Here is a 19,232-nt window from a genome sequence, read left to right on the forward strand (position 1 = left end):
ATTTTATATGCTGTAATCTAAACTAATATCCAGGTATCACTTAATCCACCACACAAATGCAGCCAACTCTGGGGAGAAACACAGTAATGGCCTAGCAGCACACAGCAACAACTGCATAACTGAAGAATACTGCATACAGTTGAAAGTACATAGGGAATTGAGATTGGAAACATATAAATGCCAAATATGGAAATTTCACCAGGATCCCAAGGTTAACCGTTGTAAAAAATGCCATCTCATCTTTAACGAGCTCAAACAGTCAGGAAAGACAGCATGCCTAGCAGCAGAGCATTCCCAGACATCATGCAGGGTTTTCGCTTCAGTACCAATTTAGCGGGCAGAGTGCAACCTGCAGAGTCACTAACACTATGTGCTGGGGTATCTTTTGTAGGTGATTGCAGGAAATCCCCACATTCAGCTAGTGATCCCATGCAATCCTGCTTAGCTTGTAGAAACGAACAGGATCACATCTGCCCTTCCTTTATTTCACTTTGGGTGGATCAATGTCTGTATGAGAATCAGTCAAAATACTTCTCAAATGAGGCAGTATACTACAAAAGTAACCACTTCAGTGCCACATAATGAAGGCCTCTGTTTCCACTCCAGCACTGGCAGGGCCTTAGAAAGCTTAGGGAGGACAGTCCATTGTAAATGTAAAGTTTCATGGGTATTTTTCCTTTGGCATCCTTTGCTCCCTGATGCTGAAATCCCAGTATCAATTTATTTTTTTATTTTGCCAGGCAAGGAGATGGAGATTTTAATCACGATATAGCCTCCCAGCTCCCACAATATGAATATAACATTTCACAGGAGAGGGCATTTCTTAGGGAGATGCTGATTTATTCTTGGCCACAAACAAAGTCAAATCCTCACTTAAATATCCAGAGGTTGGATGTTACTGCACATGTGCATCCACTACTTCCTGTTTCTTTTGTAATTACATCCAGATTCTCTCTGTGGACTCTTTTTTGGCCTTAGTACATTCGTTATATTTTGAAGACAGGTTTAAAATAAAGTATAGACCCCCAAAACACTAAGCAGTCACTTTTAGAGTTCCTCAGACAACTCAATATATTTTTGTGCATGCAGTTAGTATGAGCAACATCTCCTGGGTCTGTTGGTTGGATGGCTTTAACCAAGGAAGCCCACATCAAACAGAAGACCTGTAATTACAGCTGCGTGGGTAACCTATGCACATCCAAAAAGTTTAAGTTTAGATTACTAAAAATTAGTCTTTAGTATGCAGGGTGCAGCTGAGAAGATAGCCAATTAACAGGCTGCAATTTAACTCTGAATGATATTTCAGATAAGAATAAAATACAATTTTCAAAAGTGACTAGGAATTTGGTGTGCCTTGCTTTTTGAGTGCCTAAACTGGGATACCTTAAAGAGGTTGGATTTTCAGAAGGAGCTAAGTACGCCCTGCTTTCTGAAAATCAGGCTCCTTTAGGGTGTTTCAAATTGGGCCCCCAAATTGAGGCAGTGAAAATCTCCAGCTATTCATAGCAGTAGCCTTCCGTTAACGTAGAGTTAACAAAGATTTGTTTCACTCACAGCTCAACCCAGACACCCAGTATTTCGACTATTTAGCCTTTCCCACACCAGCAAAAGGCCTAACCCAAAATTCAAGCTCCAAATACTCTAAGTTTGAAGGAGTTCAGATGGAGATCTGACCTGCATAGCTGACCTCTAATCTTTTGCAGCTGCCAAGCCAAAACCCCTGAACTAAACCCCTCCCAAACTAAATGGAGAAGGGTGGTCTTGTGGTTAAGACACTGAAACAAGACTCTAAATTCCTGGATTCAGTTCTTGCTTCTGCCTCCGACTTCCTGCGTGACTGCGGGCAAATCAGCGAGGCCATAATTTTCAAACCTGGGTACCTAAAATTAGGCTCTTGAATCCAGCTAAATATAAGTGGCCTGATTTTCAGAAGTGCTGCTTACCCACAAATTCCACTGAAGAAAATGGAGCTGCAGGTGTGCAGCACATTTAAAAATTGGCTCAGTTAGAAGCACTTCATTTGCACTTTCTAGACTCTAGAGGTTGCTGGGAACGAGAGCAGTCCTATTATAATACAAGTCAGAACAGCCCTTGGGATTGCTCTACTTTGAACTGTGCTGTCTTGCCCCCTAGATGTCTAATAGGCCCCTTGTCCTCCATCACCCACAAACTCACCCCAGAGTGGGTAGCTTAGTGCTGCTTACCAGCTCTACACTGCATGGAAAGCCCTGCTGTTCTCAGTGGTTGGGGTAAAGGGGCCAGGATCTCAAAGACAACAGCTCACTAGTTCACACTGTTGGCTCCTTTCCCAAATGCAGCTAGGCAAGAAGCCAAAGGACACTCAAATCTCTTCAGAGTTTGCCCCCTCTCTTCTAAACAAGAGAAAAATTACACCAAATCTATTTATGAGGAGACAAAGTCAAAATGTCAGGCAGCGCGTTCCAATTCGCCGGCACCATCTGCAAAAATCCAACCTTTAATTTAGCTGCCTGATTTATGCCTTCCATTCCTATTAGAAAGCAGTTACTTGGAGCAAGCGAGAGAGAGCTAAAGATGGGTTCAGTTTAGGAGCCCTTATTAAAATCACTGCTGCTGCAAGGGGAAAAAGAAAAAAGAAAAAAAAAGCACAGCAAGATACAGTGCGGCCCCCCTTGACAACACAGAGAGTGAGCATTAAAAAAAAAAAAAGGCAGTTCCTTATTTGCAGACACCACATCGTCATTAGGTTTCCATCCAGAATATTGCAGTACACAACATAACTAAATTCACTTCACTGTCACGGCAAGTAATTAAATCCCAGCTCAGGGAATAACATAGCACTAATTATTTCAAGCACAGCAATGTGTGTGTCTGTTATATTTTTTCCCTATGTTCTATCCTAATAAAACAAACTAAGAGAAGCTGGGGAGGGAGAACAGAACCCCTTCTGGGGGTCTGCACCTGTAGCGCTTCCCCATCATAAGACAGCAACCACCACAGGCATCTACCAAAACAATGTGCTGAGGTTGAAGAGGGGACACCAATTTGTACGGACAGGAGATCAAACTGGATCATCTTCAATAACCATTCTTAGGAAGGAAATAAACTCAGAGGCTATCAGTAATACTAATAATGGCCCAGACCATCTCCTATGTGGAACATGAGTGAGTAGAAGCCTGGGAACATTCCTTTAGAGTCTCCTCTCTCTTTTTACCTCAAAGGTGGGGTTCGCCTCCTTCATGGAGTAGGCTGGGAGTTCATCTCTGCAAATACAGATAAGCTAGAGGACAGGGATGGCTGAACAGGGGGCCCATGCATATACAGTGCTTCAGGATACCTTCCCACACACACGGCTCAACCCCTTTAGGGAGGGCCACCCACACACACACACACACACACACGGCTCAACCCCTTTAGGGAGGGCCACAGTGCACAGGGAGGACACTTTAATGATCATCTCACTCTGGACTACGTCGGAGGGATGAGAAAAACACACACTCCATGCATGAAGCCCAACTTCCCCAAGAAAGATTCCAGTGGATCCGGGAAAGGAGGGATGATGCTACAGAGACTGCATACTTCCCAGACAGGGACTCATTTAGTTTATAGCTTGTCTCCAGGCCAAGTGGATGATTTGGCCTGATGACTCTTACCAAACGAGAGTATTCTATACATTAATAAGTTGACTCTTGCATCCCATATATGAGGTAAATACCGTTGTCTTCATATGCGTGGCGGGGAAGCGGATGCAGAGAGGTTAACAGACCTCCCCTGGTCACTGATGGTCATTCTCAGAGTCAGGATTAGAACTCTGGAGTGCCTGGCTCCCCTATACTTAAACCACATGATGATGCCCATACCTCCCAAAGATGATGATTAAAAATAAACAGAACAGATCAGAGTTCTTCAAACCCTGGCCTGTTTCTAGAACGAGGCACAGCCATCCATTCTGAAGGTGCAGAAATGTTCAGCTAACATTTTCCCTCCACCCCTTATTATTTTCCCATTTTCACTGCATGCCCCTCCAGCTTCCATCATGGACCAGATGCACTGAAATACAGAGATAAGGGGCTTTCTCACGGTATTTGCAGCTTCAGTCAAAGGAGGAAGTACCAGAAACCTGATAAAGAATCCAGCTCAGGTTTGCAGCTCCTAAAGGTTCAGATGAAGACATTTTGGGGACTGCAGAATAGCTACCCAATGACAATGAACTAGAAATTATACTGCAGGGCACAAACCTTTATGAGGCAGGGGATTGCCTGGATGATCCAAAAGGTTTTTTCCCCATCTCTAATTCCTACCACTTTATGACCTGAACCAAAACCTTTTGAAAACCATCTATCAATAAAAACTGAATTTATACAGTCAGATCCCAAAGTCATGTACAAGCTGAAATGTAGCCACCTCTGAGCAGGAAAACAGCAGCCTCTGAGCTTTTAAAAGGAGCACTGGACACAAAAGAGTTCCTTTTTTTGGTTTGGTTTTAATCTGACATTGCCCATGCTTGCAAATGCTTTTTTTTTTAATGGGGAAATATTTTGGTTGCCAGAGAGAAGTAGAACCAGTGGCACAAGTAATAGAAAAAAATAAAATAAAAAAACGTTGTGTCTCACCACTGGAGACCCAAAAATGGAGATACCCATAATCAGAGGCCACTTTTGAAACGGCTCGCCCATATGTCCAAAATGCCCTTGTCACAGTCCTCGTAGTGGTGCTGGGATATTTGTATTGTAAGTATTCATGTTTCTGTTTGGATCTGAATACATAATCCCAGTGTTCAGCACCAGAGCTGGCTGGAAAACAAAATATTCCCGATATGAAAAATTTCAACTTTTGGGGGAGGGAAATTATTCCGAATTGGGAGGTGGAATCAAAAAATTTTGCAGGAGACAAATTCTGAAAAATTCTATTGGGGAGAACCAAAATGGAATTTTTCATCTGGATCCCCAGGTTACCAGGGGAATCAGGGACTCAGCTGTTGGGGGAGTCAAGCAGCCTGGGGCTGCTGAGGAAGTGGAATCCCTGAGATCCCCGATTCTGGAGCAGCAAGCCATGGAGCTATGGACCCTCAAAACCCTGGACTGCCACAGAGCTGTGATCTCGGGATCCAGGGATCGCAGGTTCTTGGTTTCTCATCAGGTTGCCAGGCAGGTTGCCAAGGACGCAAGCAGATGAGCTGTCAGGAAATCAGGCAGAACTTGCCTGGTTTTCATCTGAATATCAGGAACGTGTTGATTTCGACAAACCAGTATTTTCCAATGGAAAAATTTTCCTTTGTGAAATTTTCGACCGGCTCTATACAGCAGGCAGTGTGCCAGACCATAAGCCATTCTAGTGAAATTTATGTGTGTGTTTTGGAGGACTGATGGATTTTACCTAACAAGGAAACACATCCACCAGAGGACAATTGCCCTTTGTCATTATAACTTTAACAGACGAGTGCAATAAGAAAAGCGATATCATTACTGGGTCTTTTTATAAAATCCCAAGACAAATTTAATATCCCTTTGGGCTTTTCCTTTACCATAAAAGTCATCAGTATAACACTACCAAGCCTTAGAGTAACTAATGAAAGGCCTCGAGGTTGGGTTTTAAGATTGCAGTAAACTATTGTGAAGATTATAACAAGTGCCATGGCTTTAGATTACTAGGCCCATAGAAGGACAGCAAAGTGGTCATGGATATGAGAGAGTCACTTGATATTGAGTCATTCCTGCCCCTGAATCAACTCAAATAGGTAGCTAAGAGGCACTGTAACTGGCAGTCAGGATTACAGCAGTAGGTTCCACACCAGATTCTAATGCATTGCCGAGTGAAGGAGGGTGCATAATTCACTTAATTGCTGCAATAAAATCCAAACACAGGGGGCTGGATAACAGCTGGGTGAAACCTGTGCCACATACTACAGAGATCAATGGTGCTGATTAGACCTTCTTGCACATCCAACGTGTTGGGATTATAACCCTTTCCTTTGCAAAGAGAACCCATGGCAGCCATTTTACACCATCACAAATGACTGTGCCACATTGAGTACTGATGCAAGTGTCACAATATAATGATGCAATGTCATTTGAAGCCAATGAACATGAGGTGGCAGCAGGGAGAAATAATTATGGTGCTTCCACCACAACATAGCTCACAACAGGCTCTATTTACAGATGAAAGAGTAATTCTCTCTACCTGGTATTGCTCCAAGGAAACTGACACTCCACTAAAATACTCCATTATCCTACAGTAATGGCCCAAAGTACTATATTACAGGGGATGCCTAGTGCAAAGGTTGCCGAACACTTTCCATGTTAACCCCCTCTTTTCAATGGCGAATAACTCTGGCAAACGTTAACCATTTGGGCTCAAATTTGTCATGATTGAGGTCTGCCTCAAGTTGAATTTTTCTGGAAAGCTTGAGCAAAAAGGCTTGCCTATTTCCAAAAGGTTAGTGAAAAATAACAATTAGCACCATGGATATGTGACATATTTTACAGGCATGTAAGAAGACTGAGGATTACCCCCAAAAACTTATCTAAGTAGACAACATACAAACTGGGGGCAGGAAGGATGCAATTATTTTTACTTACTTACACACACACCCTATTTGCATTTTGTGTGCTGTATTCCCACCCCCCACACACCCCCTTTAGCTCCTATCCCTCCTCATCAACACTTCAATTTTGGTCTCTCTAACCTTTAACCATTTCCTTTTTGAAGTCGGTTGGTTTTCTTTAAGCCTTTCCTCATTTCCTTTTTTTCTTTTGTTTTAAATTTTTTTTTACTCTTTTCCAATTTTCCTTTCTTCTTGCAAGCTATAGTGCCAGGCCATTACTGTAGAATGCTAATGGGATTTTTGCTTATTGGGGCCACTGTAGTAATAACAATGGCTTTCCAAGAAATATGACTTCTCTTTAGCATGATAAAAGGATTTTGATAAATAATTTCTGCTGCTTCCCTAAAACAAGAGAGACTATTCTCCTATTTGGACATGTTGAGCCAAACTGTCAGCTGGTATAAACTGATATACCTTGTTTATGTACAATTGCTGTAGTTCCACTGAATTCAATGGAGATATGTCGACTTCCACAAACTTAAAATCTGGCCCTATTGGTTTGCCCTGGCTCTCACTAAAACGCCCAGTGACAAGGGGGTGCAGAGCCCAGCTGCAGAAAAGCTCATTATTTTCTGCCTTATCAAAAGCCAAGATGCTTGGAATCATCCTTGTCTCTAGAGCTCCAAACAGATTTATACAACCAACACTATAACTCAGCTCCCTGAGGAGAGCAGCTTGCATCTGGGTTTTTTTTCCCGGGTTCATAATTCCCGGTAAGGAGAAAAAGAAACAAAACGCACCACACACACATGCAAGAAGAAAGGGGGATCAAGGTTTGGGAAAGGGAATGATTTCAAAGTAGTTTTTCCTCGTCATTCAAGGCTAACAAAGCCGCCAGTGCTTTCAGTCAAAGAGGGAGTGTTCCAGGAGGAGGGAATGGGAGAGAGACATGCCTAACAGAATTGCACAGTCTCCTAACGTTACCAAGGACTAGGCTGATGGTTACTGTATGGGAATACACTGAGAGGCCACCTTCAAGAATCAAAGAGTCAACTCCACTCTCAGTCCTAGAGAAACTATGGATCCTCACTGGGTTCAAATTATCCATCTCCATGACAACATCATGGCCACCAAGAAAGGTTAGAATGAAACTGGCTCCACTGCAGAGCAGGAGAACAAGTGTGTCATAAATGTAAGAAACCAAGATATTAAACTTCTCCAGGAGACTCCAGAGTTCAGAGATGTGCAGTGAAATCAGAAACCATCTTTGGAGGAAATGACAACAAGAAGCATCATTGGATCATAGTAGGGAGAGATGAAAGAGGCTTCAAAGAGTGGGTCCAATGCAAGGGCAGGATATACTCCCTGATAAAGGACGTATTGGATATTAACACTGATTCTGCACCTCCCCACCCCCATGAGCCTTTATGAAATCATTTTTATTAGGAAAAGACAAAGCGGTTCAGACACAAGTAAAAATTAACCCAAATCTTAGCCCCAAATTCAGAATCCAAACCTTACCTGAGGTTCCAAAAGTGTAAGTGTAAACTTCCCTTTTCCCATGTGACATTTCATTTGAAGGAGTCAAACTGAGCCCTTTATTGGCTCTCTTAAATCCTGCCTACTCCAACACTTTTAAACACCAGCTCAGTCTCTCCAAAGTTCCCATTTCCCTCAGGCTCAGGTAAGCCAGTGGGCTGCCCCTTGGGCTAGCCATGCAGAAACCTATCTACCATTGGAAGGGTAAAGATCTTCAGTGGAGAACAACAAAATACATAGCTACAGTTTACTGGCTGATGATCCTGATGGGAGCTAAACTGAAGTCAGTAGGAGGTGAAGGAACTCAGCACCTCTCAGGACCTTTGTTGGCAAACTACCACTGTGCTGATCAAATGCAACTCAATTATGCAGGTCCTGATAGCTCACCAATTATACATCCCTCTCTTTACTACAATAGTTTATATTTACATAATGAGAGCTCAATATCCATTTGTAATGGGAGAAGTCACAAAACCTTCCAGTTCCTCTATGCACTCAGTGTGTCACAATCCATTAATAAATCCTGGACTGGGGGGATTCAAAGTGACATCTTGGAAACAAATGTTACCATAATTTATCATCAAAGAGCAATCTACAGCAAAACTAAACAGCTGAAGAACAACTAGGGATGCCTTTAACCCTTCTGGTGCTGGCCTATTTGCATGTCACTCATCTATTAATATAGCCTATGACATGCTCTCCCCAGGATAAGGACTGGAAGTGCCATCAGTTGAGATATTCAAAACCACACTGGACAAAACATGGGAAAATACATTTTAGGGAACAATCGTGTTGGCTGCAGGGCTAGATTGGATGATCTAATAGGTATTTTCCATTTCTCATTTCTGGGACACTCCAATTCATCTGTGCCTAAACTACCTCATCAAAACACTGACAAAAATGAAAACCCACAACAACTCAGTTCTAAAGCTTCTGTCTGAAACGGTACACAGGGGGTTAAAACATAACGCTTATCCTCTAAAGGGTCAGCCTCCTGATATACGTTAATGGTAAATGATGACACAAAATAAGCCTTTTCAGTGATTTAGTTGGTCATTATTTCTAGGGACATGTGAGTCCTATTGTGATTTAAACCTCCAGGGACAAATGCAAGTGAAATCACACAACCCCACAACTCAATTGTGCAGCTTCCTTCTGATTAAAAGCAGGTGCTGACTTTGACAGGCTGCAGATGGAGTCAATGCTACTTTATTTCTGTCGGCAAAAGGATCAGAGAGTGGGGAAAGGAGAGACAGAGAGGAACAATTTAAACACACATTAAGTACTTGTACCATTAAGTTTAAAAAAAGGCAAAGAAATGTAACATTGTCTAGTCAACAAAATATTTTATCACCTTGGCCTGGTATGAGATTGAAATATTTCAAACACAAGGCCCTTGTCTAGTCACCATTCAAGCACAGACATGTGCTACTGTGATTTAAAATGAGATATGCCATCCAAAGATGCACATTGGAACCAACTGGGTAGAAGGGAAATTTTTAAAAGTAAAATGTAAATAGCTTCTTTTGAGTCCTACTTAACTCTGAATTGGGCAAAAAACGGACCCTTGAATCCAAACCCCTTCAAACGTCAAGGCAGTTACAGGGCAGAGAAAGGAGAAGGCTGTTCAATTTCAGGCCACCAGAATCAAACTTGCCCTTATGGTTTCAGTTCCAAGTCAGATCCAAAAATCAGATGTGTTACAGTTTAGACCCAGATATGGCTGAAATATCATAAGAATGGCCTATTTTCAGGAGATTTTGGTCCATGGCAGCAGAATTTTAATAGTAATTGCTCATCCTACCAGATTCCCACCATTCAGGATGTCAGAAAGCTCACAAGACCATCTGATCCCATGAGATTACTGTTGGGCTGGAATCTTACAAGGCCAGCTTGACATTTTGGAAATGTCAAATCCAAATATTTGAACCTGAATGCTAACCTTGACACTATAACTAGCCTGAAACCTCAAACCCAGCCGAAACCAAATTGAGATTGGAGCAATGTCAATGCAGTCCAATTCTGTTAAAGTGAGAGGAGACTTTATGGGCAAGGAACTGATCCTATTCACTCACATGCAATTAGCCAGCCACACAGTATGGAAAATAAAATACTACACTTGTGCTCCAATTATAAGCTCTTCAGAAGGCCATCAGACAGGTCCAGTGTGCTTGCATTTGTATCTGTGATTGGTTCCATGGATGCTCTGAAGAAAATTTTGGCCAGGAATTTAGAAAGAGAACTGGGGAGTCTCAATTCCCAGATTCCTCCATTTCTCAGAGATACTTTCCAGAAACAAGAGGTGTAGCCCTGATCTCTCAAGTCAGTGACAGAACTTCCATTTACTTCAATAGGGCTGGAATTTCACTGCAGGTTTCTTTAGCTCCTGCAAAAGCAAGATTTTTTACATTTCCCACATCCATACTATTTCTAATATGCTTTAAGAGCTTTGCATTTTTCATCTAAGGATTTCAGATTGCTTTACCATAGTGACTATTACTATCCCCACTTCACATCTGATCTCAAACCCAAAATCTAAAGCAGATTCAAACTATCACTCTCCCATCTTCAACGGATCTCTAGTTTGTGCACAATCTCATAGGAAGTTAGTTTTTCACAGAGCAATGCAAGGACGGCTCCTTAATAAAAACTGCCCATTGCTTTGCTTACCTTCTTAAAGAGCCTGATGACGTCTTCGCTGATCTGCGAGAGGCGGACAATGACATTGTTCATGAAGATGTCATTCAGGGTAGCATGATCTCTGCTCTCTCGCCGAGTCTGGGTCAAAACTAGATACCAGCAATTCACCGGGGAAAGGAGGTGCTGATCCTTCCTGGGGAAACATGAATAATTCAAAGAGGGGTTTAATTCACAAGTAGATACTATCAATGATACTGATACAGTCATCTTCCGCTGAGTAAAACTGCTACTATCCCTTCCGCCTAACAAAATAGGTCTGAACTCAGCCTTGTAACCTTCACTAAAACCAGTGCAGCGTTTGATTAACTACTTGATTGCCATTCATAGCATGTGTTCTGGATTCAAGCTGTTCCCGCTGTGCACAGCTGATTAGAATGAAATGTGAGGTCTCATAACAAATATCCATAAAAGTGTTATTTCGTTGGATGCATTTATTATACCCAAAGCTAAATGAATGTGAAACCTCACATGTGCAGATCTGTGGATGGGATGGCTGGTCATCACATCTCGTGTTACCAACATCCATAATCTCCTCAGGTCTGTGGTTGCACACTGCATTGGAACACAAATTGCAACAGTGCAAAGCAGAAAGTTCCCAAATCCTAGAAGCCAGACAAGGGCAGTTCCGGAGAACCACTGCTTTTCAAAGGAGAGAAAAATCAGAATGAACAGTAGAGTATGAGACCAAGTGTTTGCCACCAAGCAATCTCAGTGAGCATGAAGACAGCTGTCGACCCCCAAGATGTGCATCTAAAAATCAAATGAAAAATACAAAATACAATGCTGGAATACCAGATTATATGCTTTTAAGAACACTTCTGGCAGAGAGATAGACTTCAGTGGGGGCTCCCAATCTGTGGTATGTGAGCTTGATGTTCCATCCATTAATTGACTACACAACAAATGTTTAAGAGGGTGACACCAATAAAATTTGGGAGTTGCTGAACTTCTCTCTCTCTCAGCTGTTATTCTATTACACTATTCTATTATAATGTACACACTTTTAGAGGACTCAAACAGGTCCACCAGGTATGTTCCTAATTTGGCCAAGTGACAGGTCAGGGCAGCATCTGCGGATACAAAGGATCAGGGACGATCAGAGCTGGGAGGAGATCCCTGAAGGAACCCAGAGGAGGTTCCTGGGGAAAGGATGAAGGCAGGAGAGCAGCACAGGGATTTGCCAACTGACCTCCCCAAGCCAGAGAGCCAAAGCCAGAGGGCTGAACACAGGAGAGCAACTTCCAAGGTAAGAACTGGAGCTGAGGGCTGAAGTGGTTTGTTTGGACTTTTGTTAACCTGAAAGGGAACTGAACTTTGAGCATAACCCAGCTAGAGAGCTGAGCAATGTGAACCCCTGGGAGATACTGAAAACCCTGGGGAGGAGGAAATTGGGGCAGAAATTGCTTAGTGTGCTACACTCCCTCATCAGGGGGTGTCCAGGGTAGGCACACTCCAGTGACGAGAACCTTTTGTTTTTGCAAGAAAATGTTTGTATTAGGGGCCACCTGTCATATTTTTGCATCACAGACCTTATTACTACTGTATGACCCCAATCTGGGATCAAGGCTCCACAGTGCTAGGCACTGTAAAAATAAACAAGAAAAAAGTCCACGTTTAGAACTAGGAGTGATGTTTGAAGTATTGTTTTAGAATCCAAGCCAGTGTTGCCAACTCTCATGATTTCATTGCAAGTCCGAGAATATTTAGCATTTTTCTTAAGGCCCCAGTTCCTGGATGCAGGTGACTCAGAGAATCTCAGCTTTCATTAAAAATTTCCAGCCATGATGGTTGTGGAGAAAAGCCTGAAAAGGTGTCCAAGGTACATTCAAAAGACGTTAACCACAAGACAGAAAGAGCACATTATTTTTTTAATCTCCTAATTTGAAAGCAAATCTCATGTTTCTGGAAGGCCCGACTGATGACTTTTAAATGCTTGGCATTGACAAGATTGCTAAGGACCAGTAAGGACTTCGGGGCTCGACCCCACATGTTTAAAAAAGGATAATGCAAGAAAGGAGCTGTTGACTTAAATTTCTTAATCAATGAAGGAACTCCTAGCCTAAATATAAACATGTGTACACACACACACACACACACACACACACACACACAGTTTTCAGTTAAGTATCTCCACAAGCTGAGCAACTCAGATTCTCTAAGCTTCACCCACAGCTTTGTCCTTATTTACTATCCTCCTACAGTTGCCTGAAGCCAGCGAAACAGAAACATTTTCCATGGAATGGAGCTTTTCTGATCATTGACCCCAGAGACAAGGTTGTGCTTCGCTGAATAGGGACATCTTTACATATGATCTGTTTTATACAGCCAGTAGTTTCTTCCCTTTCCCCTCCTGGGAAAGAGACCGGGGTCCATCCCAGAGTTCAGACTGCGCATTCTGTCATTCTGTGCATTAGACTTACATCACTTTGTAATGCAGTGGTCCCCAAACTTTTCAGGGACACGTCCCCCTTACCCCGGTCTGTGCCCCTCCCTCCCCTGAGCTGGGGACAGGTCTGGGAAAGGAGTCATGGCCAGGGGCGAAGGCCAGCAGTGGAGTCCCAGCTAGTGGCTGAGGCCGCGAGCCGGGCATCGAGCGGGGGCAGTGGCTGGGGGGGTGAGGCCGGAGCAGACCTGGGGGCAGAGCAGGGCTGGGTGGTGCTCCCTCCCCTCCCCACATGAGGATTGGCCCAGGCCCCGCCATGCTCCCCTAGGGGGGGCACACCCCACAGTTTGGGGACCAGTGTTGTAATGATATTCAGGCCTTTAAAAAAACGCGTGGCCTGCAAGGGGAGAATTACACTTCAGTAACACAGTGAAGCCTCTCTATACAGCAAAAGGTGCAGGTCATAGCAGTGTGCCTGATATAACAGTAAAGCTGAATGTATTTCATCAGTGTTCGTTCCCAATACATCATAATCTCATAACGTGAGAATTCTGATAATGACCCCTAGGAGTGTCATGGTGAACAGGTGACTGCCTGGTCTGCTCTCTCTAGTTGTCTAGGAAGCAGACACCAGTCAGTTTGCTGGGAGGGTTTCTAACTACACAAATTTGGCATTCAGCTCTTTTTCCCCCCACGCACCAACTTGGCAAAATTTCAGTCAGTGAGTGAGACAGACTTATTATTTCTGTGTCTAAATCTTCTCTGAACCTCACGCTCCACTTGGCTATTAACAAAGTCATGATTAATGACTATTTTAAGGCAAGTTTGCACCAAAATTAGAGGGGGGGAAGTTCCAGCAATGTTTTGTCCAACACACAATCCATCGCTTTGCATACACATGCAATATTTTAAAAAGCTATTCTCAGATGGGGTCTCAAAGTGCTTCATAAACATCCGTTGGTTCACACAACCCCTTTGCGAGGTGGGAAAGTATTACTCCATCCATTTGAGAGACTGATAACCTGAGGCACAGAGAGGTCCTATGCCCAAGCCTTCAATTGTCAGGCTGATCAGGAGAGTACCAAATTTCAAAGGAAAATATACCCAGATAATCCAGCCACTGAGACTGAGGTACCTGTATCTGTCCCTAGGTTTGGCTAAAAGCCAATGTAACCCTCTGATACATGTGTGTTCCAGGTCCCTCTCTGTGCTCAATCAACAGATGATAGGACTTTGCTGCAGTCCTACCTAGAGAGTCCTGTCTCTTTAGTTCAAAATGTAGCAGTTCTTGTTTATAGCTCTGGAGGTCCCTGATTCAATCCCCAGTGCATCAGCCACTGTCATGTAAACACCTTTTACACAGCCATCCTGGGTGTCCAGCCTGATGGAAAGAGACCCTCTTAGGAGGTCAACTGTCAGGCATATCCCTCATTGTCTAGGGCAGTGATTTTCAACCAGGGGTCCGGGGCCCCCAGGGGGGCCACGAGCAGGTTTCAGGGGGCTGCCAAGCAGGGCCAGCTTTAGATTTGCTGGGGCGCAGAGCAGAAAGCTGAAGCCCCACCACATGGGACTGAAGCCCGGGGCTCTGAGCCCCACCACCCAGGGCTGAAGCTGAAGCCTGAGCAACTTAGCTTCGCGGTGCCCCATGTGGCATGGGGCCCAGGCAGTTGCCTTGCTTGCTACCCCCTAATGCTGGCCCTGGCTTTTATATGCCGAAAAACAGTTGTTGTGGCAGAGGTGGGCCATGGAATTTTTAATAGTATGTTGAGGAGGCCTCAGAGAAAAAGATTGAGAACCCATGGCCTAGGGCTACATGGCCCACATATAGATAGAGAGATGCAGCTTAGAACCCTCTGCGTGCACTGGCAGAGCTCGGAGCATGTCACTTTCTCTCATGGTCAGCATAAGAGATACATAACATGACATCCTTGGGTGGGTCACAGGCTGCGGGTTGAACCAGAGACCGCTAGATCTAAATCCATGAGCTTCTACTGCCCAAGCTCAAATTCCCAGCCTGGTTAGCAGCCGACTCACAGACCTCTATATGGTCCAGACAGAAGTGGAGCACAGAGCACCCCACTGTGTAAACATAGGGCAACACCCCTCCCCAATCATCTTGGGCAGCTTAACCCATGTGGGTTGGAAAGGAGCAAACTAGGAAAAGTGAATGGGGGAAACACTAAGGTGGACAGATAATGCATTATGCTCATAAATAGCTTGGTTTGTTAAGACAAATTTTCCATTTTTCCTCTGGAACCTTCATTGTTCTTCTAGTCCTAGATTCTCCTTCAAGTTTGCCATTCGCAATTCTCCGAGTTTCCATCACAGACACAATAGGTTATAATATAGGTTACAATAGGAATAATCATCTCAGGTTTATAAAATTTCGACGGTTTGCTTCTCAAAGAAAGCACTTATTTTCGGACAGAGTCTCCTCACATTCAGATGGGCCAAGGAGTCTGACACTACGCTGCACTCTGATCTTCTTTTCCAGTCACTCAGTATTACCGTGATGGGGCTGCTTCTTGTTTTCTTAGTTATATTGTTAGAGATGGAAGGTACATGTTCTAGCCTATTTTTCTGGACTTCCACAGTAATGATTCATGAATTTGTTCCCTCCAGTTCCACTGAATACGTCCGATGAAGTGAGCTGTAGCTCACGAAAGCTTATGCTCAAATAAATTGGTTAGTCTCTAAGGTGGCACAAGTACTCCTTTTCTTTTTTCCAGTTATAATGGTAACTTGAGCAGCCAAGACAACTTGCTTGCCAAATCTACTGCTAGTGGTGGCAATAGCCTCCCATAGCTCATCATGTTCTGTCCATTTCACCTTGCAAAGCAAAGAGAAGTCCCTCTGATGCTCTGGACAAGGATGCCAAGGGAAAACACCAAGTGCATTGCATCCCTCAAGTGGCAGGAATGAAGGTCCTTCCATTCTTGTAATTCCAGCCATTTCAATGGAAAAAATATCATGTTGTAAAGTCTATTTTTTATTTTGGCCTGGAAAAGCAAAGCTGCAAACTCCAAGCAGTAGTTACATTATTCACTGTTCACATTCTCTCAAGATGACAGAGAGCTACAGGTATCCTGAGGGGAAAGAGAAGATGGGAATTCACCCCCAGGTGCTTGCCGTCCTTCAGGTTTCATTTCTACCCAAGCTCCATAGCAGCCCCACCTGTGGAAGTTGCAGGGATGGTGTATTGAATCAAGACATGCTCTGGACAATCTGGTTATGCTCCCAACACCACACTCATGTTTCAGGCAGAACCGGCTCTCTACTCACCACTAGTGGGGTGAAGTGCCACCGCTCTTCAGAGTAGGAGTAGCGGCAGCTAAACTTCCACCCCAAGATTTCTGCACCAGCTTTCCGCCAGCTCAGTCACACTGACTGTTCCGGACCAAGTCTTACCCCCTACAGATTTTTTTTGTATTGGATTCCAGGTGCTTGGGGTCCCGCCTGCATTTTTCAAAGAGCACAAGAAGAAACCTTTTACCAATATGGCTGGCTAAACTGCCACCCCCGACACTATTCAGCAGCAGACTGCTGCACTGACAGGATGGCTAAGCCGTGGAGCACTAATGGAAACTGGCAGGGCTTAAATTCTCACAGACTATTTCCCAGAGCCCCAGAGCTCAGGGCTTCAGCCCCGTGGGGCGCACTGGGGCTCCTATGGGTTTGAAAATATTTACTGGACTCTGCTCTGGATGGCTCCAGCTGATTTAAGCCCTGGAAACTGGACTCTGTCTCCGTCGGGCGACAGAAAGATGAAGAGTTAGTAGACTGCAAAACAACATCACAAAAAGAGCTGTTCTGATCCCACTATGTAGCTCCCCTCCTCCAATTCCAGTTACTATTTCCAGTTTCAATCAGCCTTCAAATCGCCCGGAGACACAGCTTTGAAAGTGGCCACTTCTGTCATCTCACTCAGGGCCATATATCACCTTTGAGCTGAGCATGCCATTCCCATTAATACAGTGGTTCTCAAACTTTTGTACTGGTGACCCCTTTCACACAGCAAGCTTCTGAGGGCAACCCCCCCTTTATAAATTAAAAACATCTTTTTTATATTTAACACTATTTTAAATGCTGGTGGCAAAGCAGGGCTTGGGGGGAGGCTGACAGCTCATGACCCCCCCCCATGTAATAACCTCATGACCCCCTAAGGGGTCACAACCCCCAGTTTGAGAACCCCTGCATTAATAGTTTACAATGCAAGCGCTGAAGGCAGGATGCTTTCACCACGCCATAACCTATTAAAAAGACATTTGAAACAAACATACTCTTATGAGTAAGTCTCCTCCTTTAAAAAAAAAAAAAAAGATTATACTTGGCCTTGACACTTGAACATTGTTCCTGTCCTGCAGGAAGATTCCCACTGAATAACTAGGTACTATAGCAGAAAAAAAACAAAGCTAAACAAAAAACAACCACCACAGGATGGGAGCATTTTTCAAAAGTGCGCCAGAATGCTACACAGTGCCTTAAAACATATATTTAGATATTCAAGGGAAGGCAGCGTAGTTTAGTGGAGAAAACACAGGACTAAGACTCAGGAGACCAGGGTTCTAATCTCACCTTTGCCACTGGGTGACCATGGCAAGTCATATCAGTCCCTGCTCTATGCCTCAGTTTCCCCATCTGTAAAAAGGGGATAATGATACTGACCTCCTTTGTAAAGTGCTTGGAGACCTGATGTAAGGTTATTAACATAAATCCTATTGATGAATGAAGCCTTGTTATAGCCCTGTGAGAAAGTGGATATGTTATATCCATTTCAGAGAGAAGTGAAGCAAGGCACGGAGAGGCAAAGTGACTAGATGGGATCTAAAAAGGAATTTTCCATCTCTAAATTTCTAGGACTCTCTTCTTTATATGGAATAAAGAACAAAATGTCATTTAAAGGGCAAAGATGGACAGTAGCTTTAACCTTTCCCCTAGCCTGATCCCATCTTAGCCTTGCAGTTATATTAACATAGGGCAATTGGCACCCTCCAGCTGCACTTGCTTGGAACTTACTAATAATTAGATGTTCACAGTATGTTCCAGGACTTGCTCAGTCCATCCGCCAGATGCTACTCCAACCTCCATCTGTCTGCCAAAACTAATGAACCCACAATGAGCTGCTTTAACAGCAGTAACAACTGAGATCACCCATCTCCAAAGGATTCAGAGCCATTACATGCACACATGGGACAGAGGTCTCTTATTTATTTTTGTGATGTTCGACACAGAGCCAGAGTTCTGCTCCAATTTCTAAAAGCTTTGGTTTCCACCTTTCCTTTGGGTTCTCTCTCATAGCCTCTGGACCGATTCTATTTATTTCCAGCAATGACACCAAGCAACGTAAGATTTCCAATATTGGACCAGATCCTTAATCTATCCAGTCCAGCATCCTGCCCAAACCTGATGCTTCAGAAGAAGACTGGGGTGGAGGGCAGAGGAACGGACTGACTGTGACTGTGGCAAACTATGGAATGCTATACATGGAGGGGTAGTTTTCTTGTTTGTTTCACTTATTTCTATTAAGCCTACTTATTTCAGAAAAGATCCCATGAGTCATGCAGTCTGTCAGACTGGACTTCCAAGTCTAGAGTGTTGTTGGAGCAAACTTGCTTCCTACAGTGCTTAAAATCAGGCGTTAACACATATAGGAAACATTTCTGCATAATGTGAATATGCCAGTTTATAGTTAAGAGTTACTATCAGCCTAAACCAAACTCCCACTGCAGTTAATGGAGAGACTTCCATCCATTTCAATGGGTGTTGGATTGGACCCTCTAAGATGATGAAAGATTAACTCTCACTTGGGGCCACACGATGCCTCTGGGGCAGGCACATCAGTGCCTGGCCCTGCCATGGGTTGTCCAGCAGTAGATGGTATCCAAGTTTGCTCAGAGACTTGAGACCGAAGCTCAACTACTGATAGTCGAGAAACAGAATGTCTGTTTTGTGGGAAATTCTGACATCTGGAAATTTGTTTTCATTCCAAATCAGAACCAAAAGTTGACATTTCAAAATCTACGGCAGAATGGAAATGCCAAACATTTTCATTATAATATCAGTTGTGGGTGGCGGGTCACCCGCCCG

The 19,232-nt window shown here is 43.7% G+C and overlaps 1 protein-coding gene across 2 annotated transcripts in view; it reads right to left on the reverse strand.

Annotated features, from left to right (window-relative positions):
* SRGAP3 (SLIT-ROBO Rho GTPase activating protein 3) overlaps positions 1-19,232 on the reverse strand; it is a 221,342-nt gene that overhangs the window by 75,704 nt on the left and 126,406 nt on the right. For both annotated transcript variants that reach the window (XM_074957557.1, XM_074957558.1), the window contains exon 3: positions 10,733-10,895. In XM_074957557.1, coding sequence (XP_074813658.1) covers positions 10,733-10,895 — 163 coding nt within the window. The remainder of the gene's footprint in view (positions 1-10,732; positions 10,896-19,232) is intronic.

Source organism: Natator depressus, chromosome 7, assembly GCF_965152275.1.
Source record: "Natator depressus isolate rNatDep1 chromosome 7, rNatDep2.hap1, whole genome shotgun sequence".
NCBI lineage: Eukaryota > Metazoa > Chordata > Testudines > Cheloniidae > Natator > Natator depressus.